Source organism: Rhinopithecus roxellana, chromosome 4, assembly GCF_007565055.1.
Source record: "Rhinopithecus roxellana isolate Shanxi Qingling chromosome 4, ASM756505v1, whole genome shotgun sequence".
Taxonomy (NCBI): Eukaryota; Metazoa; Chordata; class Mammalia; order Primates; family Cercopithecidae; genus Rhinopithecus; species Rhinopithecus roxellana.
Genome location: NC_044552.1, coordinates 156,808,333 through 156,835,853, shown reverse-complemented (window position 1 = coordinate 156,835,853; position 27,521 = coordinate 156,808,333). Strand labels below are relative to the sequence as shown.

The 27,521-nt window shown below is 46.2% G+C and overlaps 1 protein-coding gene across 3 annotated transcripts in view; it reads right to left on the bottom strand.

Moving 5' to 3' along the window:
- Window positions 1-916: 916 nt before the first annotated feature.
- PRKN (parkin RBR E3 ubiquitin protein ligase) overlaps window positions 917-27,521 on the bottom strand; it is a 1,396,422-nt gene continuing 1,369,817 nt past the window's right edge. For all 3 annotated transcript variants that reach the window (XM_010373152.2, XM_030929283.1, XM_030929284.1), the window contains 2 exons: window positions 12,712-12,829; window positions 917-3,747 (listed from right to left, as the gene is read on the bottom strand). In XM_010373152.2, the coding sequence (XP_010371454.1) occupies window positions 3,635-3,747; window positions 12,712-12,829 (231 nt within the window). In that variant the 3' untranslated portion in view covers window positions 917-3,634. The remainder of the gene's footprint in view (window positions 3,748-12,711; window positions 12,830-27,521) is intronic.

Here is a 27,521-nt window from a genome sequence, read left to right as displayed (position 1 = left end):
CAAATAGATATTCCTGGCACTTGTCATCACTTTGCATTAGTTTTGTGTTTTCTGTTATTTTATTCTGTAGTTTCCAATGAATGGGTCATTTTTTAATAATAGCGAACAATTACGCAGTGCTTCCTTTATCCTATGCACTGTTCTAAGTGCTTTAGGTAAATTAATTAATCGTCACAACAACCTAATGTGGTGCATGCTATTATTGTCCCCAAAGTTCTTACACAGGTGAGTTTTGGAGGTAGGGTTCCCACCCTGGCGCCCGGAGCTCACCCACTTTCTCGGCTGCCTCTTGCTCTATCATCACCTGGGCCACCATTCCCATGACCTTTGCACTTCCTCGGAGTGTTTCCTGTGGCTACTGGCACCCAGGGGACCTCAGTGTGTGCCTCTTTGCCTAATGTATGTACAGGCCCTATCTCGGAATGTTCCATTCCAGATCCCTCCACCATGGGCTCATTGTGAAATAAACAATGCGTGGCCACTAAAGCAGTTCTTTGAAAATGCAGCATCAACACACCCACATTGACAGCAATGCAAAGTCACTGAAATTTTCTAGAATGACATGAGAGAAAAAAAGCCTTTTACACAGTCTTTTCCAATGCAAACTTCTCTTTTAAACACTTATTAGAAAAGTTTGCTAGTAAGGCAAGAAAGTAACTTTTAGATTTTTTTTTTGAATGAGGGTTTGCTTTTTGGAACCCTTTCAAATTTTGATAGCCTTAAAAAACTGCTCTTATTTAACAAAGAGAAACAGCCAGGGTTAATCTGGAGCTTGGAGTTGATATGAGAATGGCCATTTCATCACCAGGCAATTCCTCCAGGCCACAAGTGAGGCCCATGGAGTAACACAGCCTGTGATTCCCTCCCTCAGCCTTCACAGCGATTGAAAATGTATCTTCAAAGACAGGACTCAGAAGCTCTTTTGATGCTTTTATTGACAATTTAAGTACAATCTTAGAATTGTCAGATAATCTCAACACATGTCACAGAAAACAGATTTTTTCTGCAAAGACTTTATTTCTATTTTTTGATACATTCATATTTTGTTACACCCTTCCTGTGCAAATAATACTGTGATTCATGCTCATGTGTAGTGGATGATTTTGCTTTTTTTTTTTTTGAGACAGAGTTTCACTCTGTTGCTCAGGTAACAGAGTGGCGCCATCTTGGCTCACTGCAAACTCTGCTCCCTGGGTTCGAGTGATTCTCCTGCCTCAGCCTCCCGAGAAGCTGGGATTATAGGCGCCTGCCACCACGCCCAGCTAACTTTGTATTTTTAGTAGAGATGGGCTTTCGTCGTCTTGGCCAGCCTGGTCTTGAACTCCTGACCTCGTGATCCACCCACCTCAGCCTCCCAAAGTGCTGGGATTATAGGCATGAGCCACTGCGCCCAGTCTGCTCTAACTTATTTTAAGAATCACTGTTCTATTCTGGAAAGGGAAAAGACCACCACCAAGAAAGGAAAGGAGACCAAGCTGGACAGTCTAATAGTTTAACAGGGGTTCCTAGGGTGCCTGAGCTCATGGGAGCAAAGCTTGTTCAGGCACCGCAAGCCCAACGCAGCATGCAGGCTGGGAAGGCGCAATCATGCAAACATCATCAGGAAGAAAGCTATGGATGATGGGAAACACTGTGTGGTTCCTGTGACAGAAGGGAGCCACCTGACTTGTCGCATTGGGCCAGCGTAAGGAACTGCAATTTAGTGGGATTGCCAGCGACACTAAGTCAGGCCCTGATCAGGGTCTGGACTCCGTGTGGACACAAGCCACTGGCTGCTGGGGCTCATGCCTGCGACCTCTCTTTTTTCCCTTACTATAGAGACTTTGATCTCTCTACCATTTCGCTGTGAGCTTTGGGCTTCCTGTCGCAGGTCTGTTGTCACCGTGGGGCCATGCTGGTGTCGGCAGATCTTCAGACAGTGAAGCCACATGAAGCTGTGGATGCTGATGTGGCTGTTGCAGAGCCCAGTCTGTCCTCAGTGCAGGGCCTCTGAGAGGACAGGACTGTCCCAGGTGGCTGGAAGAAATGGATTATCTCAGGCAGTTAGGAAAAGAGGGACAGGTGTCCCGGGATGTGGAAAATTTGAGTTCATCCCCTCTCTTTCCTCCAGCAAGGATTTCAGGTGCTACATCTAAAAAGAGAGGCCCTGTTACCCATTTCATAATTTACAGAGTCTCTAAATCCAAAAGGGCCTCCATGTGCTAGTGATACTCATGCCCTCAGTTATGTCCACGATCTTCCTGAGAAGTCAAACAATACAAGTAGAACAAAAGATAGTGGTTGTGCTTTCTCTTCTGCGTAGTGTGCGTAAGAACATGAGGTTTGCCGCATGTCGTGTTGTTAATCTTTTGATTGTGCTGTGAATGGCTGAAGAAAAGCTGAAAGTTTGATTGAACTGAAATCCAATCCATGTCAACATAAGGAATATTCTAGTGAGTTAACTGTCCTAAGAGAAGGTCTCTCCTGGGGAACCCCTGGGTGTGCAGAGCTCCCCGGGACTTGCAGATTGGACGGAGAGGGTGGGCCAAAAGGGCATAAACTATTCTGATGGAGACAGTCAGGCACGCCTTCATTTCAGTAGTTCTGGAAAGGCTCCTCTTTAAAGATTCTGGCTTAATAATGTTCACTTTTGTTAAGATTGAATATCATTTTGAAACCATTTCTAAACATGTCTCCTTTATAGGCACATTATCCATTAAATTTACAGTGGAGTTAAACGTGTTAGCAAAATCTCCAAGCTGCAAAATGAATACTCAAAATCAAACTACAGATTTTTTGGTAATACTTTCAGAAAAACAATTTCTTTCTAAAGTTGCAAATCATGAAATGGAAGAAAAGTACATTAACTTGATTTCTTCCCTGTAATTCAAACATTCAACATTCAAATTAACTTTCATAATTTCTCACTTAGTTGACAAGTTGATTTATGCATAGTTGGCATTTCATTAATGCAATTTATAGAGATGGAATTCTTAAGGATAAACACATTTTTTTGACTATTGCCTGTGGTTCTTCGGGAATAGATGCTCTCTGAAAATTTAAATAAGAACATTACTGTTAAAGCCATGAATCTAGTTTTGAGAACCCACTGCAGTTCATTTTACAGAGAAACACCTTGTCGATGCCATCTTCACGGTATTTACTGAAGGTAAAATGCAGGATATTAAACGCGAGAACTCTCTCTCCAGCTACTCATTCTGCCTGACTTGAATTCAGGTGAGAACGACCCATACGAGATACATGGATTGCACTTGAATCTGTGCTCCGGGATTTGTGTCATCCTGAGGCCGAGAGCACCTCTTGCTGGTGTCACAGACGGCTCTGCTGTTTTGTGTGGACAAACTGAAAGGGATTCAGGAGCTTCTTCCGTAATGCTGCTCTGCTGTTTTGTGTGGACAAACTGAAAGGGATTCAGGAGCTTCTTCCGTAATGTTGCTCTGCTGTTTTTCATGGACATAGTGAAAGGGATCCAGGAGGTTCTTCTGTAATTTGGCTGTAGTTGGACTTTGAAAAAAACTTGAAGTGTGTGTGTGTGTGTGTGTGTGTGTGTGTTTGAAAAGAGAATTAGCAAATGAAGGTAGGACACTGTGTATGCTCCCCCAGGATGGGGCGATGGGGCGCCTGGCTGCCCTGGCTACACGTCGAACCAGTGGTCCCCCATGCAGACGCGGTTCCACTCGCAGCCACAGTTCCAGCACCACTCGAGCCTGCACTGGGGCTGCGGACACTTCATGTGCATGCAGCCTCCTGTTGTGGGGAGAAAACAAAGGTGTGGTGCGTTCGCAGCAAGTACCTGGAAAACACGCATTCCCAAACCAACACGCTAGCCTAGACATCACTTTCTAAGTGAATAATAACAAGCAATACAAGGGCAGAGAGAAACTGAACTGAGGGAAAAAAAATCAGAAAGCACAACAGGGCAGCTCTAAAGTGATGATATTCATTAAGAAACGAATGAAATTGAAGTATGTCACTTTTGTCGGTAACACATTTTATTTGTAAATCTGACTTTATTCTCCTGAAAGGGGATTTAGAGACAAACGCTTCATGTTTCACAGACAGGGGTCAATTCCTCATTTACATATATTTAAAATATTAATATATTTATATTTAAATATATTAATAACGTTTGATAGAACAGTATAATGTATAATAATTTAAATATATTTTGATTTATTTTTGCTCTTTCTATAGTGCTACTTACTTCGCTTGGCCAAATTCATAAAACAGGAACCGGGATAGCATATTACAATTATTATTATTTCTATTATTATTATTATTTTTGAGACAGAGTTTTGCTCTTGTCCTCCAGGCTGGAGTGCAGTGGCATGATCTCGGCTCACTGCAACCCCCGCCTCCCAGGTTCAAGTGATTCTCCTGCCTCAGCCTCCCGAGTAGCTGGGATTACAGGTGCCCACCACCACATCCAGCTAATTTTTGTATTTTTAGTAGAGACAGGGTTTTGCCATGTTGGCCAGGCTGGTCTCGAACTCCTGACCTCAGGTGATCCTCCCACCTCAGCCTCCCAAAGTGCTGGGATTACAGGCGTGAGCCACCTCACCCAGCCAGCATATTATTTTTAATAGGGAATATGTTCCTTAATGCTATCCAAAATGTTAATTAAGATGAGAGGGATAGCAAGGAAGTTACCAACAATGCTGGGTATTCTATGTATATTATCTCATTCGCTTACCAAAGCACTGTGAGATAAGAGCATCACTCTGCTATAGAATTTTCCCAAGGTGAAGCGCTTTTAAATGGTGAAGACAATGATTTCACCAAAGACTGTGTGATTCCAATGTCCCTTCTTTCACAGAACGGGTTCTTTTCAGCATGAGAGGAAAAGTCCCTTATCTTGGGACTTATTTTGGAATTATTCACCTCCCTCAGTTGTTAAACATAGACTCCATGAGTTTCTGGAGCGCAGACACCCCGGCTTCAGTCGCCGTCGGGGAACTGAAGGGAGGAGGAAGTGATTGTATGAGGATGTACAGAGAACTGCTTCTGTCCGAATTTCCTGGATAACCCCAGCAAATGCAGTTTCTTGACTTGAAACCTCCCTAGTGTTGAAAGTGCTCCATTACTCACTCTTACCAATTATCTTGTTAATTGATTTTTCCTGCCAAATTTTCCAAGTAATTGCTTAGGTGCTACCTCACTTTTATTATCAGAAACCTGGCATGAGAACTTACACTAATTTAAAATATTTATGAATATATAAGAATAGGCATTTATTTTCAGATAACTTGCCTACATGTAAAATCCCCTGTTTTCCTAATTCTTTCTGGCTTGCTTTAAAGATCATAAATTACAGATGTGTGGAAAATAAAGGAGAAAACTTACAACACTTTTACCTTCATACTTTCCACTTAGGTTTGTGCCATTTTCAGCACATATTGAATGGCTGTATATTTATGATGTAAATAATATGTTACACCGTGTGACATTATAAAACCACTTAAATTTCTCTAAAATATAATATTTTATCATATCATAAATATATCATTATTATATCATGTATCGTAAAATATATTCAATCAAAATTACTGAGCAATACATTAAAACTTAATGAACTGTTAAAGCAATTCTAAATGAAAGGGTAAGAAAGTTTCCTATTGTGATATTTAATATATATAAGCATATATAAACATAAATATATATGAAGAGTGTGTGTGTGTGTGTGTGTGTGTGTGTGTGTGTGTGTGTGTGTATTTATTTATTTATTTAGAGACAGAGCCTCGCTCTGTTGCCCAGGCTGGAGTACGGGACACAATCTGGGCTCACTGCCACCTCCGCCTCCCGGGTTCAAGCGATTCTCCTTCCTCAGCCTCCCGAGTACTTGGAATTACAGGCACCTGCCACCACGCCTGGCTACTTTTTATATTTTTAGTAGAGACGGGGTTTCACCATGTTGACCAGGCTGGTCTCAAACTCCTGACCTCGTGATCTGCCCACCTTGGCCTCCCAAAGTGCTGAGATTACAGGCATGAGCCACCACGCCCGGCTGATAGATGTGTTTTTCATACACAGGCCCTAACTCATAACTCCCATAGCTCTTGTTACGGTCTTTTGTTATAATGTTGGGGCAATTCAGGCCTCAGAAACAGGCCCCAGGAAAGACAATCTCTCCCTCTGACCTTTCCTTGACCTCCTTTTACCAGCCCAGGGCAGGACTGGAACCTTCTGCTGCTGTTCTGACTATGGGTTATAAGACCCAGATTTCAGAAAGAGTCCTGTCCATCCCCTGGAGGAAGGAATGCTGCACAGAGAGGCCAAGAAGAATCTAGACAGGCAGGCCTTGCAGGGTTTCCCCACTCCATCTATTAGCCTGAGATCAAAGCCTTTCTGTCCCATCGCATTTCAACACGTCCGTCCATGCTTCCATCATGCCTATCCCAGGAAGTCTCCACAGAGGGCCCCAGAGGACAGGGTTTGTTGAACACATGGAGGCTGCTGAACACATGGAGGTTTCTGGTGGGTGGGGCACCCAGGGAAGGCTTGGAAGCTCTGCGACCCTTCCCCCATACCTCGCCCTCTGCATCTCTTTATCTGTATCTTTTGTAATGTCCTTTATAATAAACTGGTAAATGTGTTTCCCTGGGTTCTGTGAGCCACTATAACAAATAACAGAACCCAAAGAAGGAGTCATGGGAATCCCAATTTGTTCAGTAGGTCGATCAGAAGTTCCGGGAGCCCAGACTTGCGACCGGTGTCTGGCAGTCCTGTGGGACTGAGCCCCCAGCCTGAGGGATCAGACACTATTTCCTGGTAGACAGTGCCAGGGTTGAAGAGCAGGACACTCAGGCGGGGTCCACTGCAGAACCGATTGCTTGCTTGGTGCATGGGGAAAAACCCCCGCACATTCCGTCACAGAAGTCTTCTGTGCTGACTGTTGTTATTGAATGAGAGAATAGAAGAAGCATGTTGTTTGTTCTACACTGAGACGGAATGCCAAAAATGAATACCAAGCATTTAATGCATCTGGGATAATAGCATTGTAAATAATATCTTGTTACAGAAGCTAGAATTACAATGGCCTGGTAGAGTAAGAATGGAAATGGGAAGAGAGGATATTCACATGATTAACTTTCTTTCCTCCCTAGTGCTTAATATACACAAGGCCATATAGCTAGACCCCAGGCCATGGAGGAGCATGGAGGACCACAATTCTAAAAGCTTTGCCAGCTTAAAAGTAAATGCATACAGGAAGCCACTGAAACTTCATGCAGATTTGTGGATATAGACATGAAGGGAATGTGGCTTCCTTTGTAGTGAGTTCTGTCTGCAGATGGACACTGAAACCATGAAAAGCTCAGCCTATGCCAGGCACTCGACATCGTGGCTCCGGCCAGCAATTCTTCCATTAGATTTAATGAGAGCCTGGAAGTCCCTGAACAACCTGAAGGTAAATTTAAGGAGCACCACACACTCAGTCAGGGAATGCAGCCAGGATCTCATCTGCTTGAGATGGAAGTGAAGAAATTTCTGGAGACTGGAGGGGATTATAGGAGAAAGTACCAGGGTTTAGCCTGTGCTTAAAATGGAAATTCCTCGCATTATCATTCAGCTTCTCTGAGGGAAGAAGGGCATTCTTGAAACACAACTGAGTATGTGACAGCCATGAACCTTGGTGAGAACTAGGTAACATCCTTGGTCATAGAGGCTATGTCTTGTTTCAGTTAAAGTGATGCACTTTTAAACAGTTAAGGCCATCGCTAATAAGCTTCAAGTCTCAGCTTTTCTATTTGTAAGTTAAAAATTTGGAGGTAAAAAATTAGTGCTTTCATTTATAGTACATCACAATATTTCCAAGAAATAGCCTGACGGGGAGAAACTTTCTTACAGTCACGAACCATATGACTCCTACAACTCCATCTTTGGAGGCGCCGGCATGTTCTGAGTCCAGGGCAGATCTGATGAATAATTTTCCTGCTTCTCACCATAGAATATCTCCCTGCCTCACAGGATCAAGTCCGAGCCCCAAACCTGCGGTTCGGAGACCTACATTCTGCATCCTACCCACTGCTTCAGCTGAGGCTCCTGTGTGTGGTGCCTGGAACACCAGCAGCAGGGGCTGCCTCCACACACTGGGTCGTGCACACCAGTGCCTTTGCTCATGCAGTCCTGGGGCCTAGGATGCCTCCTCTTGCTCCTCCTTGTCTCGCTCATATCTGCCCATTCTTCAATTCTTGACTGGTATCATCTCTTCCAGGAAGCCTCCTCCTCTGGGTCTGTGTGCCCTGATAGCTTTCTTCCCTATATTATTGTATTAAAAAGATCTGTTTATGTGTCTTTCTCTAAACTGTTTACAAGCTAAGTTTTTGTTTGTTTGTTTGTGTTTTATTTATTTTTTTGAGACGGAGTCTCACTGTGTCACCCAGGCTGAAATGCAATGGTGCAACTTGGCTCACTGCAACCTCCACCTCCTGGGTTCAATTGATTCTTGTGTCTCAGCTTCCCGAGTAGCTGGGATCACAGGTGCCTGCCACCACACCCAGCTATTTTTTTTTTTTTTTTTTTTTTTTTTTTTTTTGTATTTTTACTAGAGACAGGGTTTCACAGTGTTAGCCAGGCTGGTCTTGAACTCTTGAACTCAAGTGATCTGCCAGCCTTGGCCTCCCAAAGTGTTAGGATTACAGGCGTGAGTCACTGCACCCGGCTTACAAGCTAAGTTTTAATTCGGTAAATATTTATTGTCCAGGCACTCTTCTGGGATTGCAGCCTAGACAGTCAAGGTCCCTGATCTCACCGGCTTATGTTCTAAACGGCGACAGACAGCAAACGTGTAAATGAACAAAGTAAGCAATGATCTGGGAAGGAGGTGGTGCTATGAAATTATTATTAAACTGGTGGGTGGGACTCGTTGGGTAAAGGAGGAAGCAGACGCTGAGATGGAAAGGGAGGAAGGCAGGCTGGGCAGAGGAGAAGCCCAGCTCAGGCACAGCCTGAGAGGCTTGAGCTGATGCCCAGGAGCTCTGGGGCTGCGGCAGCTCTCAGGGTGGTCCTGAATTCGGTTACTGGGTTGGGTATTATGACCACCTCCAAGCAGCAGTCATGGGACACGAGCTCTCTGGGGAAGGGAAGGGAGCCAGAACTAATTCTCTTGGCAGAGGTGATTGCCCAGAGAGCTCAAGGCCATCCGCAGGCAGGCCCCCCGCAGAGGAAACGGTAGTGCTGCCCCCTCCAGAGGTCGTATGGTGCTGACAGCGCCCCCCACAGGAGGGCAGGGGTCTTTGGCAGGGTGGTAAAGGGCGGTCTCACTGAGAAGAGGTCAGCTGGGCTGAGATCTGAAAGACAGGAAGGAGCCAGCCATGGGCAATGACGACACAGAAGCGTCCTGGGGGGGACTGAGGGAGTGGGAGTGGGACCCGTGTGGTTGCAATGTCAGTGGGGACCCCCGGGGAGAACGGCAGGACTCACCTGGCCTTTGAGAAGTCTACACGTCTATGTAGAGGATGGATCGTAAATATGCGAGAGTGGAGGCGAGAGCCCCTTTGGGAGGCTGTACTTGGAAGAGGAGGTGGGCAAGCAGGGCACTGGCTGGGGATGTGGGGTCAGAGCTGGGCAGATGCTGGATCAGAGCACGGGGAAGGCCGTGGTGACCGGGGCGTAAGGAAATGGGTAGAAAGAATGAAGGATGAGCTGTAGCTTATCCTTGAGGAACTGGGCGGTGCTGTTGACGGAGGTGGGGTGCGCTCTAGAGGAAAAGGTTTTCTAGGAGCAGCTAGAGCTCTGCTTTGTAAAATTTGAGCTGTCCATTGAACAGTCAGTGAGACACTAAGGAAGCAGCTGGCTATTTGAGTCGGACCCGGGGATGAGATGAGGGTGGGGTGTAGATTTGGGAGCCATCAGTACAGGGATAGTATTTAAGGCCACAAGACTGGGCTGTGTGTTATGTGTCACAAAGGCGAAGTGTCTCAGGTGTCCCCACAAGCTGATAGTAAGTGCTGAACCAAACAACCACGGAGGACAGAAACAGAAAGCAACAGGTCCAGGCTCGCTGACCACTTCCTTTTTTTTTTTTGAGACAGAGTCTCGCTCTGTCGCTCAGGCTGGTGTCAATGGCGTGATCTCAGCTCACGGCACATTCTGCCTCCCAGGTTCAAGTAATTCTCGTGTCTCCGGTTCCCAAGTAGTTGGGACTACAGGCATGCACCACCATGCCCAGCTAACTTCTCTATTTTTAGTGGAGACAGGGTTTCCCCATGTTGGCCAGGTTGGTCTCGAACTCCTGACCTCAGGTGATCCACCCACCTTGGCCTCCCAAAGTGCTGGGATTACCGGTGTGAGCCACCACACCCAGCCTCACTGACCACATCTTATCTTGCAAACTGCCACCACCAGAGCCTGGGCTAACGAGGAGGCCACTAAGCCATGGACACGCTGGGTAAATTCTCCACCTGCCATGCCTGTGACACCTGCCAGAAGAGGGAGCATGGGTGGGTGTTTAAGGAGCCCCACTGAAGACAGAGACCTGGCTGATTTTTACTAATTCTTTCTCTAAGGTTATACAACACACATGTTTATTACAGAAAAGCACACAAAGAAATAAAGTCCTCTTTGACCCTGTCATGCCTAGAGCTACTCACTATGACATGGTAACGTCTTGTTTCCAGTCTTTTTCTTCTGATTCTATTTCTTCCTATACATACACTTATTTCAAAACTGACATCATGTACTACTTGCTTTGAAATTCTGATTTCTCACTTAGGATGGATGTAAACCTTTCCGCCACGCCTTCATAACTTCTTCATCCACACGAACCAGCACACGTCTCATGCAGTGCATTTGATACACTGTCTCCGTTACTCCTCCTGCCCATCCTGTGAGGAAGTCCCATTGAAATCCATCTTATGAGTGAGGAAACTGGTGCTCACACAGCCACAGTCCATGGCAGAGTCCTAATTCCTGCAACACTGCAATGTGGGGCTGTGTGATGCTTTACCATGGATTTATCACAAAATAAACCAATCTTTCTCATACTGAGGCCATTAGACACTTAGATGATTTTGAGTTTACTGTACTATAAATAATGCTGCAGTTGGTACCTTTTTTCCTAAAATGTGTGTAGGGGTGGTGAGGGGGGGTGTTTGTATATTATATATTTCAGGTTATTTCTTCAGGATAGATTTTCAGAGGTAGAATTATTGGGTTAAATAATATAAAGTCTTTATATATGTATTGCCAAAGTGGTTTCCAGAAAAGTTACACTAACTTATGATGTCCTCACCAACCCTGAGAATTATTATTAAAAAACAAAACAAACAAAAAATTAAGGCCGGGCACAGCTCACACTTTGGGAGGCCAAGGCAGGTAGATCACCTGAGATCAGGAGTTCAGGACCAACCTGGCCGACATACAGTGAAACCCCATCTCTACTAAAAAATCCAAAAATTAGCTGGGCGTGTTGGCGTATACCTGTAGTCCCAGCTACTTGGGAAGCTGAGGCAGGAGAATCTCTTGAACTCGGGAGGTGGAGGTTGCAATGAGCTGAGATCGTGCCATTGCACCCCAGCCTGGGCGACAGATCAAGACTATCTAATCTCTGTGCTTTACACCCTTGTCAGTGAAATGCCAGGCCTGTTTATCCCAAACCATCATACATCTTCTCCTGGGAAGGGCCCTTCCGTGTTCTTTCCCTCCCATTTCCCAGTGCAACCTGCTAACCAGTGAGTGGCGGTGGAGACTAGAGAAGCTCTTTCCTTCTATCCCATCGATGCCTTCTGCTCTTTATAGGTGCATGCCAATCTCTGCATTTTCTAGGAGCATTGCTGCATGCAACGGAATAATAAGGACATGCTGAGTAAATTCTTTATTTTCTTTGCAGGAAGCCACTGATCCAGCACTAAGGATTTGGACTGAGCTAAGCCAGCACCTGCGGCTCTGGGATGTGTTCAAGCACACTCTTGTTTGCATTAATGAAGACTTCCCGAAGGGCACAACTGAAAAGAGAGAGGCTTGAGTGCCCATCCTAGGATGGCCAGGCTTCCCTCCCGCAAGTCAGCTCTGGGCAACCTGCCAGCCAGGGCATCGCTGATGCTCATTTAGGAGAAGCTGGGAGAGGCTGCAGCTGGCTTCGTGTCATTGCTCATCTGTGATGGTGCTGCTGACTTCTGCCTTTTGCACATGCACAAGTGCATCGCATTGAGAATGGGCTCTCTGACCACTGGTTGTGATGGCTTTGCCCTGAGTGGCATGTCCAGGATAGACAGCAGGAAGTCCCCCATTGCTACTGTGAGTCATCAGGGGCGGGCCACAGGGATCTTTAAATATAGATGAGAGTTTAATTTTGAATAATGTTGCAAAGCTGGGGAAGGCTATAGACTGACGGCTGGCAGACAACAGGGTCATATGGTGCAGCCTCACTGCTGGGGAAGGTCACCAGGGAGGATGGAGAAACCACAGCTGCCTCCTGACTGCCACTTATCCTCAACCACCTTCCATATCTTGGTTCTAGTTTCTATATTTATTCCCTTTCCAACCACATAAATGCTAACTGTGTGCCTCTCACAGCCATGGAACTACTCACTCATTAAATATTTCTGTGTAGCAAAAACAATAATAATAATGATAATGGGTAACATTTATCAAGAGGTGACTCAACACACCAGGCACCTTCAGACAGCATCTCATTTAATCCTGGGATCCCTGACTGGCATGATTCTCCCCACAGAGCCCACGACATCCTCATTCTCTGCTCAGCAGACTCACCATTTTTTTCCACTGGTACATGGCAGCGGGGACAGGGCTTGGTAGTTTTCTTGATGGTTTCTTTGGAGGCTTCTTCCCAACGAGCCTGCTCTGCGGCTCTTTCATCAACTCTGTAGGCCTGGGTAAGCAAAGAGGAAAGGCATTTAATCTCAGCTTTCTATTACTGGGATTGGAGTTTAGGTTCCCTGTGTGCTGGTACAGGAAATTCTTGAAGACAGGAGTGCCTTCGGGCAAGAAGCCTAACATCAATGCACTTGACAAATGCTAGACAGCTACTGGGCAGATGGCGACGCCGTCCCTGGCATGTGGCGTATGCGTTGGAGCAGGGAAGAGATTGTTCGGTTTTGTAGTGTGAGCTCCTCTATTCTGTTGTTTTGCATAACTGTAATAAATAACAACTATCAGGTGCTTAATATGCAGGCAAGGTGATCAATGCTCAAATACACTTCTCATTAGACACTTCGTCAGATGTGAAGTGAGTGTCTAGTTTTTATTTCACATTGAGGATTAGATGGGTGAAAACATGGCCCAAAGCTAGTAAATGGGAGCATCAGTGTGACTCCGGATTCTTTGCTTTTAAACTTTGCTCTACATCTTGTTATCCTTCCTTGCACCTGCCAAATAGGGAACTCCAAATGTTGTCACAGAAGGGACAGGAGCAAGAACAGGAAATGAAGTCAATGTGCCAGAGAGGGCAGTAGGAGCTGTGAGTGAAGATTGTGGCTCTGGAGCCAGCTGTCTGTTCAAATCCTGGCTCCACCCAGAGGGGTGACTCTGGAAACATTCCCTAAGCTCTCTGACAGTCCTCACCTCCTAGATGAAATGCCTTGTGCATTGGGGGTATGGAGGACTCCAGTGTGGCAAGCTTTTAAACATGTTCGCTGACCTTATTCATGTCACCGAGAGCTGGGTGGTGCCTGCACCATCACGTATAATGAGGTTTTCTGGTGGGAGTGGAAGCAAGAGGTCCTGGGCTGGCTGTGCTTGGCATCTGTGACCTTAAGGACTAGTCATTTGCTGATTATCCCCAGATAAGATGAAGCATCACCAAAAACATGAATCCAAACTTTGTCATTTCGCTTTCGAATTCCAAACCTTTCTGAAATGTTAAAGTTTTTGAGTCTTTGTGGATGAAGTATCATGATGAGAATAACTGTGCTGCATTTAATAGTTTCTTTAGGAATTAGTGCTCATGCTTCTGTTATTTCCGTGGAAAGTGAATTCTTCCAGGGCCAAGCTCACACTTCAGACATCCTCACATCTCATTTCTGGCATAGCATCTGGTACACAGCAGGTGCTTAGTACATTTTAGCCAAGTGAATGAATGAATGACACAGCCCAGGAAGGCACTAAACTTTCAGTCATCCAGAACAGGACCCTGTGAAATGGGAAGGGCACATGGGTGCATCCCTGACAGTGGAGGGGGCACCACAGACAAGCTTTGCCTAGGGCTGGTCACTGGGTGAAGCCAATTTCATTTCTGTTAATGAGCCATCATGGGCACAAAGGAAATATCCTTTGATAACTGCCAGGGTGTCACGTGATTTGTGAATACTTTGTTAGAATAACACGGACTCAGCTGCTAGAAGGCAACGGTAGGTCAATGAGTGCTTCCTTTGCTAAGATCCACTCATGGCAGAGGCCCAGCGAGGGCGCTGTGGTTAGTGAAGGCCATTTCACAACTTGGTAACTAGGTATGTGTCTTCACGACGCATCTTCCAGTCACCAGAGTCACGTGTGGTCCTAACCGTCAGTGACACGTAGCAAACACCCATCCCCCCCACCGACGTGCACCCCAGTGCCATCCCTGCCTCATGTTCCACACTGTTCTTTTTCAGGTCTAGGAGTCTGTAGCTCTGTAGCAGTGGTTTACAATTGCTTGCTGGTGGCAAGTTGGCAAGTCATACAAATTGGAGAAAAATACAATTTTACTTATTAGAAAATAATTTCAAAATGCCATTTTTTAGCAAAACATGGCATTCTGCATGTGAAGTGCAATTTCTCCCAGGTCCACACACCTAAAAACGCTGGATCAAATATGGAAAAAAATCTTTTTTGAACATGTGGCTGATAGGTGGGAAGGTAAAGGAAATCCTTAAAGACGGCAAATCCTCCTGGTTTGGGAGGAAGGAGCCTGGCATTTGCTGTGGGGCTATCTTCTTAGTCCCGGGTGCCCATCATCCGGGTCTTCCCAGGCCCTAAGGGCACAGCCAGGAGACAAACCCTCCGGCTGGAGCAGGGTAGGAGGTAGAATCCAGTTTTACTATACACAGAGGACCTGGACTCCTGAGGGTGACGTTCTTAGTGGAGGAAGCCAGGGCGAAAGCCTGCCCAGAAGAGAGAATTGATAGATACATGCTGAGACCACTCAGGCTGGGTTCTGTGATGCAGCAGGTTTGGAAAACATTTTTCTGAACATTCCTAATCATCAGGCCTTGGACACGAGGGTTGGTGAAAAGAATTCATCCTATCTGATTAGCTTTAGAAAACCTCAAGCCAAAAATTAATTTGAAATATTACCAGATTGGCAGTATACCCTGGAGCCAAATGGAAGCAAAAATATCTTTTGTGGAGCACAGCATGTAAAAAAGCCAAACCTCAAAGAAATTACACAAATAAAATTCTAAGAAATCTCGGATCACAATTAAAAAGTCACCTAATACAGGAGAAAACTAGCTACATGAGTGAAAGTCACAAAATTACAGAAAGTGAAGAATCTAACCAGCAAAGGTTGTAGATATTGGAATGGTCAGAGACAGAGTACTGGCCAGGTGTAGTGGCTCACACCTGTAATCCCAGCACTTTCAGAGGCTGAGGCAGGTGGATCACTTGAGGCCGGGGGTTTGAGACCAGCCTGGCCAACATGGTGAAACCTTGTATGTGCTAAAAACACAACAATTAGCCAAGCGTGGTGGTGTGCACCTGTAGTCCCAGCTACTTGGGAGACTGAGGCCGGAGAAGAACCTGGGAGGCAGAGGTTGCAGTGAGCCGAGATTTTGTCACTGCATTCCAGCCCCTGTGATGGAGTGGGACTTTGTCTCAAAAAAACCCAACTGAGTATAAACTAAATATGTTTGTTATGTTTAAATAAATAAAGGTCATGATAATGGAATAAGAGACTGTCACAATTAACTAGGGAGATGTGAAAAAGAAACAAACTTCTCTGTTTTGTCCATTTTTCTGGACAGGAAACACTAATAATTAAAATTAGAAACTCAGTTGATGAGTTACATAGCAAATTAGATACAAATGAAGAGAGAATTTGTGAACTGAAAGATGGAGCTGAAGAAATTACATAAAATGCCAAGAAGTAAAAAATATGAAAAGGAGATTAAAAGATGGGGGGATAAGGTGAGAAGGTCCAATGTTTTTCTAATTAGAGTTCTAGAAGGAAATAACAAAGAGCATGAGAGAGAAACAGTGTTTGGAGAGAATGGCAAAAAAAAAAAAAAAAAAAAAAAAAAAAAAATTATCTACAAAGAAGTTACAATTATTCCCCCAGCTAATTCCTTAATGCATGGGTGCTGGCAGACAGTGATGGTATCTTCAAAGCACTGACAGAAAATACCAGCCCACTTAGAATTCTATCCAATCAAAATTAATTTTGAAGAATGAGCATAAATAAAAACACAGTCATAAAAAACAGCATTTCCCATCAACAGAAGTTCACTAAAGAAACATGGATTTGGGAGGCCGAGGCAGGCAGATCACAAGGTCAGGAGTTTGAGGCCATCCTGACCAACATGGTGAAACGCCATCTCTACTAAAAATACAAAAATCAGCTGGGCGTGGTGGTGGGCACCTGTAGTCCAAGCTACTCAGGAGGCTGAGGCAGGAGAATTGCTTGAACCCGGGAGGCGGAGGTTGCAGTGAGCCAAGATCGTGTCACTGCACTTCAGCCTAGGTGACAGAACGAAACTCTGTGTCAAAAACAAAACAACAACAACAACAACAACAACAACAAACCATGGAATTAGGAAAAGTCCAGAAGGAGCCAGGAGCTGCAAGAAGAAACTGTGAGAAGAGAAAATGGGTAATGTTTGGTAAGTCACAGGAAATACTGATTGTATAAAACTGTAAAAGATGCTTAATTTGCTGGTTTTAAAAAAGAAAAAATCCAAGTAGGCTGGGTGTGGTGGCTCACGCCTGTAATCCCAGCACTTTGAGAGGCCAAGGCGGGTGGACCACCTGACGTCAGGAGTTCGAGATCAGCCTGGCCAACATAGCGAAAATCGTCTCTACTAAAAATACAAAAATTAGCTGGGCGTGGTGCACATGCTGCTTGAGAGACTGAGGCAGGAGAATCGCTTGAATCTGGAAGGTGGAGATTGCAGTGAGCCAAGATGGTGCCTGTACACTCCAGTCTGGGTAATGGAGTGAGACTTTGTCTCAAAAAAAAAAAAAAAAAAAAAATCAAAGTTGAACTAGATGCTGGACAAGAATAGCACAGAAGTGTGAGAAGTGGATGATTCTAACGTGCTGGCATGATTCAGGCAGAGGGTCATTAGAGTTTTTTACATTAATATATGTGTACATTCTAGGGTAATCAATAAAATAAAAGAGAAAGCGATTTACTTCTAAACAAGGAAAAATACAGTGGAAAGGCAAACAAAAGAGTTAGTCAAAAGAAAGGCAAGAAGTAAAAGTAAAACTATAGAAATGTAGAAAGTGTAAAATAAAATGGCAGAAATGACTGCAAATATCCCAGCACTCACAACCCATGCGGACAGATTATCACTGAGGACAGGGCTTGCTAAACTCTAGAATCTTAGCACTTATCTGGGAGGCCTTGTCTGCAGGAGGAGCATTCAGGGGCTGAAGTTTCTGGCTCCGGTGTGTGCACACATAAAGCCTTTGTTACATGTTGCCAAGTTAAGAGCATTTTCAACTGGGCGAATACAATGTCTATTCTAACAAAGGACGTTATAGTCAGCCCAAGAGAAAGATTCAGAGCTCAACTTTGAGAACCCTCCTGCCTGTCAACAGCACATTACTGGAGGGGAATTACCAACTGGAAACTTGCAAATTTATATTAATATGCTTAATTCTTTCCCGGAAGGAAGATTAAAATGATGGCAAAGGAAGAGAAATCATTGCTTCTCAAAATACCAATTTTCTCTGACTTCTGATCCCCAGAGCACACAAAGCAGAGTGGGTGTAACCTGCAGGCCCACCAGAAAGCCACTAGGATTTCCCCAAAGGGCTCTGGATCCAACACCTCCAGCAGCAAACGTCCTTCAAATCAGGGCGCTGCAAGCTTAATACCTAGGAGTGATTACAAAACACTCCCCATGTAAACATTTCCACACTAGTGTGCACTGAGCTACTGGATGGGCCAGTTCACCCAGCGGAGAGGGAGGTAGTTAGGAGGGTTTGATCCCTAGACTGGAAGAGAGAAAACTGAGAGCAGCAATTTCTGTTTTCCCCTGCAAGGACATGTACCATTATCATTTGCTTCACAGACTCTGCACTGGGGCCAACGTTACTTCTTCCCTGGATCAACATGTTGAAATCCTACCCACCAAGGTGATGCTATTGGGAGGTGGGGCCTTTGGGAGGTGATTAGGTCATGAGGGTGGAGCCCTTATGAAGGGATTCACGTCCTTATTAAAGGGACCCCAGAGAGCCCTCTTGCCTCTTCTACTATGAGAAGACCCTGTGAGAAGCCAGCAGTTTGCAGCCAGGAAGAGAGACCTCCCCAGATCTAGAGCCTGAGGTTGAGGCTTGCTGGGCTGAGTTTGGGTTCCTGCAAGCCATGGGCAGCAGTGTGGGTTGAGAAGCACCCTCACGTCCACCCCACAGGACACCGGAGCTGCTGAGGGGCCGAGGCACATGTGAGCCAAGGAGTCACGGACCCCCACATGGAGATGCCCACACTGAAGGTCAGAGACAGAGGAGAAAGCCCGGGGAAGAGAAAATACCCCAAACCCTAGGAAAAAACCAAAATGTTGATAGCGCAAAACGGTTTTTAGTACTGTGAAAGCAAACTAAGTATGACCTAAGAAGGACTCCATACTTCTGTATTTGAGTCCTTGTGGTGGAACTTAGCCAGATTGAAAACTCAGCTTAGGAGTGTGTCTAACTTAATAGGTAGACAGGATTGAAAGCCTAACTTTAGAGTATGCATCTGTAACAATAGCTGGCTCTTGGCCAATCCCAGCAGCCATGCTTCAGCCACTCATACACTGCTGAGTGTTCAAACTGTGTTCACATAAGGCCAACGCCAACCTGTAACCAACCCGGCTATTTCTGTACCTCACTTCCGATTTCTGTACATCACTTTGCTTTTCGTCTGTAAATTTGTTCTGACCACGAGACACCCTTGGAGTCTCTGAATCTGCTGTAATTGTGGAGGCTATCCAATTTACGAATTGCTTTTTTGTTTTTTTCTTGCTCAATTAAACTCTGCTAAATTTAACGTGTCTGAAGTTTTAACAGTACCAAGCTACGGGAGTGTCTTTTAGCCAGCAGGACAGCTACCCACTTTCTTTCACAGTCAGGGTGGGGTTCATTCTGACCTCCTGGGACTGACAGGGACCCAGGTAGATCATGGCCTTGACTGCAGAGTTAGGGGTTAAGATGTAGAAAACTGCTGAGGTGTGTCTTTTTTTTTTTTTTTCCTGGTAGACAATATGTGCTGAAAGGTTATGGTTTTATTCCTCCACAGGGCATGAAGCAGTTGTTATCTAACTCAGAAGTCAAATTTCAGCATTCCTTTCCCAATGAACGACATGGCATTCTGCTCCTCCAACACTGCTTGGGCTGATTTTCCCATTAATGTGATGACTCAGACCTTGGCACGGGCTAACACAGAACTGTGTAGGCATGGCGCTGTGACAGCTGCAGGGTGTTAGAGGGAGGGGCTGCTGGCGGGTCCGGGATCCCGGTGCCCAGGAGGGGAAGGCTCTGAAGAAGAAAACTAAGGACACTTGTTACATAAGGAAGGGCACTGTGTGGCAGGGGCTCTGCCCACACCATGGAATGTAGTAACTGCAGCATCCCTGAAGGACGGAGCTTGTCATTAACTATTTCCGCTGGAGAAATCAGAGTCTCGGGAAACTAAGTAACTTAAGATCGAGGCCGCCTGGCCTGCGAGCAGCCGGTTCAGAATCGGAGCCCCGAGCTGCCTGGTTTCATACTCCTGGCCCCTGCAGCCTCCATTTCTTCCTGTCATTATCAAGTCACACGCTACAAAGAGGGCTAAGGGACTAAGGCTAAGATGCTGTCATGGAGATCTGGAGGTCCCTGGGGACTTCTGAGAGAGCAGTTTTCAAACAGCTTGTGGCCAGGCACGGTGGCTCACACCTGTAATCCCAGCATTCTGGGAGGCCAGTGTGGGCAGTCAGGAGTTCAAGACCAGCCTGGGTCATATATATATATATATATATATACACACACACACACACACACACACATTTATATACATGTGTATATATATACACACACATATATACACACACACACATATATATGGTGACCTCGGTCTTAAGTTTTATATATATATATATATATATATATATATATATATATATATATACTGGGCCTGGTGGTGCATACCTATAGTCCCAGCTACTCAGGAGGCTGAGGCATGAGAATCACTTGAATCCAGAAGGTGGAGGTTGCAGTGAGCCGAGCTCGCACCACTGCACTCCAGACTGGGTGACAGAGCAAGACTCTGTGTCAAAACAACAACAAGAAAAACCACCACCACCACCGCCACCACCACCACCACCGCCGCCACCACCGCCGCCGCCACCGCCACCACCACCACCACCACTCAGCTTGTGGTAAAGGCAGTAGGAGAAGCTGCCCAGCCTCGCTCCCCTCACTGCAGCGGCCTGTCTGCCCTCCACTTGCCTGCTTCCCCTGGCACCAGTGCTGCAACTCCACTCCCAGCTGCCCACCCGCCCTTCTGCCCGGGGCCATCACTGCTGCCCCGCCGGTTCTCCCTTCCCCAACCTACTGAAAGTGCTTTCAAGAAGGACACCAGGAGGCCCCGGCGGCCAAAGCTCATGCCCTTTGTCATCGTCTCCAACTGTTCCACTGCACCTAACATGTGGGACAGGTCACCAAGAAGGCCCTTGGAGTTCCTGCCCTTCTCAGCGTCACAGCTATTCCTGTGCTTCCTATCCTCACCCAGTGGATCCACGGGGAAGGAGGGGAGTCCCAGACCCAGTGACTGCTGCCGACCCCACGGACCCTGGGGAGCGGAAGAAGCAACTCTGGGACACCTTGGGAGTGGGCGGTGCCCAGCTACTGGTTTAGACCTTTGACTGCCACTTCCGAGAGGGGATTTCTACCAGGATGAGCACATCTTTGCTTTGCTTCCTTCATGAGTGTCTTAATGTTGATGTTTAAATCCTTCTGGAGTCATCTCAAGCAGTGGCCGGGTGCCCACAGGTTCAGTCAGGATCACCAACGGGATTCTAAAAATGATGCCGAGGCTTGTGTTCAGACCCTGGAGATTTGGATTCAGTAGGTCTGTGGCCGGGTACAGAAATCAGAATCCTGAAAAATGCCCCAAGGGGTGGCGAGGGGCGGGAGATTTGGGAACCATTCATCCTCTAGAGGGTGAGTTTCCCTTTGGGCCTGAAGAGGAACATGGTGAGCTGGGTAACTTACCCTCTCTTCCCGCCTTAGCCATCAAGCCCTAAAGCAATGCCTGCTCACTGTGCTGCCAGGAGGGGAAGGTTTTGTTGTAATTCAGCATCACCGCCCGATTGTGCAATAAAGTGTGGCTCTCACGGGGCAGTGTAACAGTTAGGTAATTACATGGAACCCTGTGCCTGTCTACTGCTCACCCACGGCAAGAGGAATTGCATGCATGCGTGTGTGTGTGCACGCGTGGTGGAGGTGGGGGTGGAACAGGACAAGTCTCTCTCCTAATATACTTCATAGCTGAAAATAGCAATTTCATATATATATGAAATATCTATAATATACTTATATATAGCTATATAGTCCCAGCTACTCGGGAGGCTGAGATGGGAGAATGACATGAACCCGGGAGGCGGAGCTTGCAGTGAACTGAGATCTCGCCACAGCACTCCAGCCTGGGTGACAGAGCAAGACTCCGTCTCAAAAATAAAGCCAAATTAGTGCCCAGGAGGCACATTGATATACATTGAAGCTAGAATAACTTGAGGAACTGCGTATGTGTTATCTTTCCTGGTTTAAGAGAAACTTATTTGTGATTATAGGAAACTTATATGTGATTATAGGAAACTTACATGTGATTATAGGAAACATATTCATATGATTATAGGAAATATATTTCATATATATATAGAGAGAGAGAGAGAATCAAAATTCCCTCAGAAAGGTAAGGTACTGGCCTGATCGTCCATCTGTGGCTCAAGAGGAATAACCTCACAAGGGTCATCATGAGTAAGATCAACACACAAACAGCTTAGCACAGAGCCAGGTGCACCCTGAATGGTAACCGTGTGTTTTCTATGATCACCATCATTATTATTTTGTTATTGTAATCATCACGATCAACTCTAAAGAGATGGGAATATGAGACTGTGGGAGTTTGTACACATGGGAAAGACCACTGAAGGCCTGGACTGGCCTTAAATCTCCTTTAAAAACAAGTATGGGAGGCCGAGGCAGGAGGATCACTTGAGTCTAGGAGTTTAAGGCCAGACTGGGCAATATAATGAGACTCTGTCTCTATAAACACACATACACAAAAACTCCACAGGTAAATAAAAATGTACTTATATAGGTTTTAAAAGCCGAATTAGGCCGGGCACGGTGGCTCACGCATATAATCCCAGCACTTTGGGAGGCTGAGGCGGGTGGGTCACGAGGTCAGGAGATCAAGACCATCCTGGCTAACATGGCGAAACCCCATCTCCACTAAAAACACACACACACACACACACACACACACACACACAAAATTAGCCAGGCGTGGTGGCAGGCGCCTGTTGTCCCAGCTACTGGGGAGGTTGAGATGGGAGAATGACATGAACCTAGGAGGCAGAGCTTGCAGTGAGCTGAGATCTCGCCACTGCATTCCAGCCTGGGTGACAGAGCAAGACTCAGTCTCAAAAATAAAGCCAAATTGGTGCCCAGGAGACACATTGATATACATTGAAGCTAGAATAACTTGAGGAACTGCGTATGTGTTATCTTTCCTGCTTGAAGAGAAACTTATTTGTGACACCTGTGTAGCCAATAATTAGACAAGTATATTCTAATCCTAAAAATCAATTGAAGCCTATTTTCCAAACAAGAGCAGCATGCCATTAATCATGAAAACAGAGTTGGCTTAATTCAGCTATGAATGCTTTCAGGTGAATGGCAGCTTTTAAACGTCAGCCTTCTCATCAATGCTCGCCTGTCTTCTCACAGACACCGAAACCTTCCACTTCTGCAGACAGCAGCCTTCCTGGCTCACAGTCAAGCAGGTGAGCCGGTTGAGCACTGCTGCGTGTGAGCAGCCCGCCTCCTGCTGGTGAGTAAGAAAATGGCATCATTTTTCAGGGACCTTGAGCTAATTAACGCTACTGCTTTGCAATGGGTGTCACCAAAACATGTTTTGTGTTCTCACATTGTCTTATGACTATCTCTCTTTGGAGAATATGTATATATGTATACATTTAAATATATTTTGTTAATTTTTTTTGAGACGTTGTTTCGCTCCTGTTGCCCAGGCTGGAGTGCAATGGCGCAATCTCTGCTCACTGCAACCCCTGCCTCCCAGGTTCAAAGGATTCTCCTGCTTCGGCCTCTCAAGTAGCTGAGATTATGGTGCCTGCTACCACACCCGGTTACTTGGGAGGCTGAGGGAAGAGACGGGGTTTCACCATGTTGGCCAGGCTAGTTTTGAACTCCTGACCTCAGGTGATCTACCTGCCTCTGCCTCCCAAAGTGCTTGGATTACAGGTGTGAGCCACTGTGCCCGCCTATTTTTTTTTTTTTTTTTTTAAAGAAATCATCAGAGTGTTGGGATTTAATGGGGTGTCTAGCCAAGGGCTCTGGGGAATACAAGGCTACAGTCTAAACAATGCAAGGCTACTCCACTAAGCTCCAAACTCCCCAAGCCATGCTTTAGAATGCAATTCAGAAGGGCATTTGTTTTTATTTATTTATTTATTTTTGAAACGGAGTCTTGCTCTGTCACCTAGGTTGGAGTGCAGTGACACAATATTGGCTCACTACAACCTCTGCCTCCTGGGTTCAAGCGATTCTCATGCCTCAGCCTCCTGAGTAGTTGGGATTACAGGCATGCACCACCCCACGTGGCTAATTTTTGTATTTTTAGTAGAGATGTGATTTCATCGCATTGGCCAGGCTGATCTTGAATTCACCTCAGGAATCACCTCAGGTGATCTGCCTGCCTCGGCCTCCCGAAGTGCTGGGATTACAGGCGTGAGCCATCGTGCCTGGCCCAGGAGGGCGTTTTTGACGATGATTCTAACAGTGGTGATTTCTGCTAGGAGTGGAATGTGTGCCAAGTGCCACAGAAGATCTTACAGAGTCTTGCCCCATGGGGCCTTCACTGCTTCCTAAAGGGGAAGTGAAGTAAATAATATCTATCAACCTATTTTGAGATTAATGGGGGAAATGGAACAGCATAAATGGTAAGTAGCAGAATTATTAATAGGTACCATTTACTGCTTATTTTAAAAGTGCTTTGTGTTCAACTATTGTTACAAGTTGACATACGGGAAAAATATACACTTGAGCTAGAAAATATGCTCATTTGTATTTTTGATAATGACATTCTCTAGTTCATGGTTGGCTTAGGTCAGCCGTGACCAAAGTTATCCACATAGATGGGATTCTGAATGTGGAATCATCACTAATAGGATGCAAGGGGGAATCAAAGCCGACAACAGAGCCTGTCTTTTGTGCAAAGTATAGTTATTCTGGCACAAAGTAGACTATTATTTTTGCTAGAGTGAATGCAGAAATCTTTTCATTCAAGAAACATTTGTTGGGTGTCTAAGATGTGCCAGGCACTGTCCTGGACCCTCGGGATACATCCCAGTAAACAAGAGAGATGACAAAGAAATAGCAAGCCAACAATCCCTGCCTTGTGGAGCTTCCCCGTTAGCAGAACGGCGGCTCTCAAACCAGCAGCACCAGAAGCACTTGTGAAACACACATTGCTGTGGCTCCCCCACTGCCCCTCTGGGTCTGAATCCGTGGGTCTGGGATTGCGCTCAAGGACTGGCAGTTTAACAAATCCCTAGGTGATGCTGATGTTGCTAGCCTGCAGAGTTTTGGAGAACCACTGCTCGCAGAATGTCTACATACACTGTGGTCAACAGAGAGACCCTTTTTTTTTTTTTTGAGACAGGGTCTCACTCTGTTGCCCAGGCTGGAGTGCAGCGGCAAGATCATAGGTCACTGAAGCCTGGAAATCCTGGGCTCCCGAGTAGCTGGGACTACAGGCATATGCTTCTGTTCTCTGCTAATCTTTAAAAAATATTTTTTGTAGAGATAGGGTCTCGCTTTGTTGACCAGGCTGGTCTCGAATTCTTAACTTCAAGTAATCCTCCCACCTTGGCCTCCCAAAGTGTGTGGCTGCTGGTGTGAGCCACGGCACTCGGTAGTGTAGAATTTTTCTCTTTTCTGGGAAACTGAGGTCTCTGCTTGTCAGGACTTCCATGGACTGGGTGAGGCCCACCCACATTATACAGGGTCATCTCCTTGACCTCAAAGTAAACAGAGTATAGATGTTAACTACGCCTACAAAAATACCTTCACAGCAACACCTCAACTAGTGCTGGATCCAACGACTGGCCTATGCGGCCCAGCTACATTGACACAGAAAATCACCCATCACAGGTAGGCTGAAACTCATGTTAAAGACTAGATCTGCTTGACTTCAAGCCCCCTCTGCTTGTCTTGGATTCCTCAGACAAGGGTGGGAACACCTGTTTCTTGCTGAAAGAAGGTAAATGCAACCGTAGAGAACAACAGTGCTGGGCCTAAATGTGCTACAGCTCTGTGCTTACAGGGGTGCTGAGTTTAAATGAGCTACACCTCTGTGCTTTGCAGGGGTGATGAGTTAAACGTGCTACACCTCTGTGCTTTGCAGGGGTGATGAGTTAAATGGTCTATGCCTCTGTGCTTTCAGGGGTGCTGAGTTTAAACGGGCTATGCCTCTGTGCTTGCAAGGAACAAGTGGACAGCAGGTGAACCGTTTTCCTCACACATGGTCAACATACTTTCCTGTGGAATGACAATATTTCGTCCACCCTGCCAGCCCCATTTTTAATGAAGGATTTATGGAGGCCAGGATCCAGCTGTTAGCTTTTCAAATCTGCACACCTCTCAGAAATGCTGCTCCTGGGGACACAGTCCTTCGATTCCCTCCGGCCTGTTGTGGGCTGGGCCACTCTGCAGGCGTGGCTGGGGTGCCTTTCAAAGTGGCGTTCACTCCCTTCCCCCCCCCCCCCCCAAATTTTATATTTGTTTCTGGCCAAATCCAGCATTTTCCTTAAGGGTTTAGCGCCCTCTGGTGCATCAGAGGCGCACTGCAGCAGCTTCCCTCCTGATACTGAGTGGGGTGCAGAGAATCGCCAGGGGCGCTTTCTTTTGAGGAGATCCAAATGCCCGTAGGGTATGCAGAGTGTCTTTGTGAGTGGAGAGTGTGTGCAGTGTTATGTATCTGCGTGTGGTGTGTGTTCTGTGTGTATGTGTGTTGTGTATATGTGTATGCTGTCTGTGTAGTGTGTGTGGTGTATATGTATGTGTGTGGTGTATGTGGTGCACGTGTGTGGTGTGTGTAACATGGTGTGCATGTGTGTGTGTGTGTGCAGTGTGTGGTATGTGTATATGTGGTGTATGTGGATGTGGTGTGTGTTATGTTTATGTGTGTGTGGTGCATGTATGTGGTGTGTGTGATGGGTGTGTGGTGTGTGTGATGGCTGTGTGGTGTGTGTGATGTGTGTGTGATGGCTGTGTGGTGTGTGTGATGGCTGTGTGGTGTGTGTGATGGGTGTGTGGTGTGTGTGATGTGTGTGTGATGGCTGTGCGGTGTGTGTGATGGGTGTGTGGTGTGTGTGATGGGTGTGTGATGGCTGTGTGGTGTGTGTGATGGGTGTGTGGTGTGTGTGATGTGTGTGTGATGGCTGTGTGGTGTGTGTGATGGGTGTGTGGTGTGTGTGATGGCTGTGTGGTGTGTGTGATGGCTGTGTGGTGTGTGTGATGTGTGTGTGATGGCTGTGTGGTGTGTGTGATGGCTGTGTGGTGTGTGTGATGGGTGTGTGGTGTGTGTGATGTGTGTGTGATGGCTGTGTGGTGTGTGATGGGTGTGTGGTGTGTGTGATGGCTGTGTGGTGTGTGTGATGTATGTGTGATGGCTGTGTGGTGTGTGTGATGGGTGTGTGGTGTGTGTGATGGCTGTGTGGTGTGTGTGATGTGTGTGTGATGGCTGTGTGGTGTGTGTGATGGCTGTGTGGTGTGTGTGGTGTGTGTGATGGGTGTGTGGTGTGTGTGATGGGTGTGTGGTGTGTGTGATGTGTGTGTGATGGGTGTGTGGTGTGTGTGATGGCTGTGTGGTGTGTGTGATGGGTGTGTGGTGTGTGTGATGTGTGTGTGATGGCTGTGTGGTGTGTGTGATGGCTGTGTGGTGTGTGTGATGGGTGTGTGATGGCTGTGTGGTGTGTGTGATGGGTGTGTGGTGTGTGTGATGGGTGTGTGATGTGTGTGATGGCTGTGTGGTGTGTGTGATGGCTGTGTGGTGTGTGTGATGGGTATGCGGTGTGTGTGATGGGTGTGTGGTGTGTGTGATGTGTGTGTGGTGTGTGTGATGGGTGTGTGGTGTGTGTGATGGCTGTGTGGTG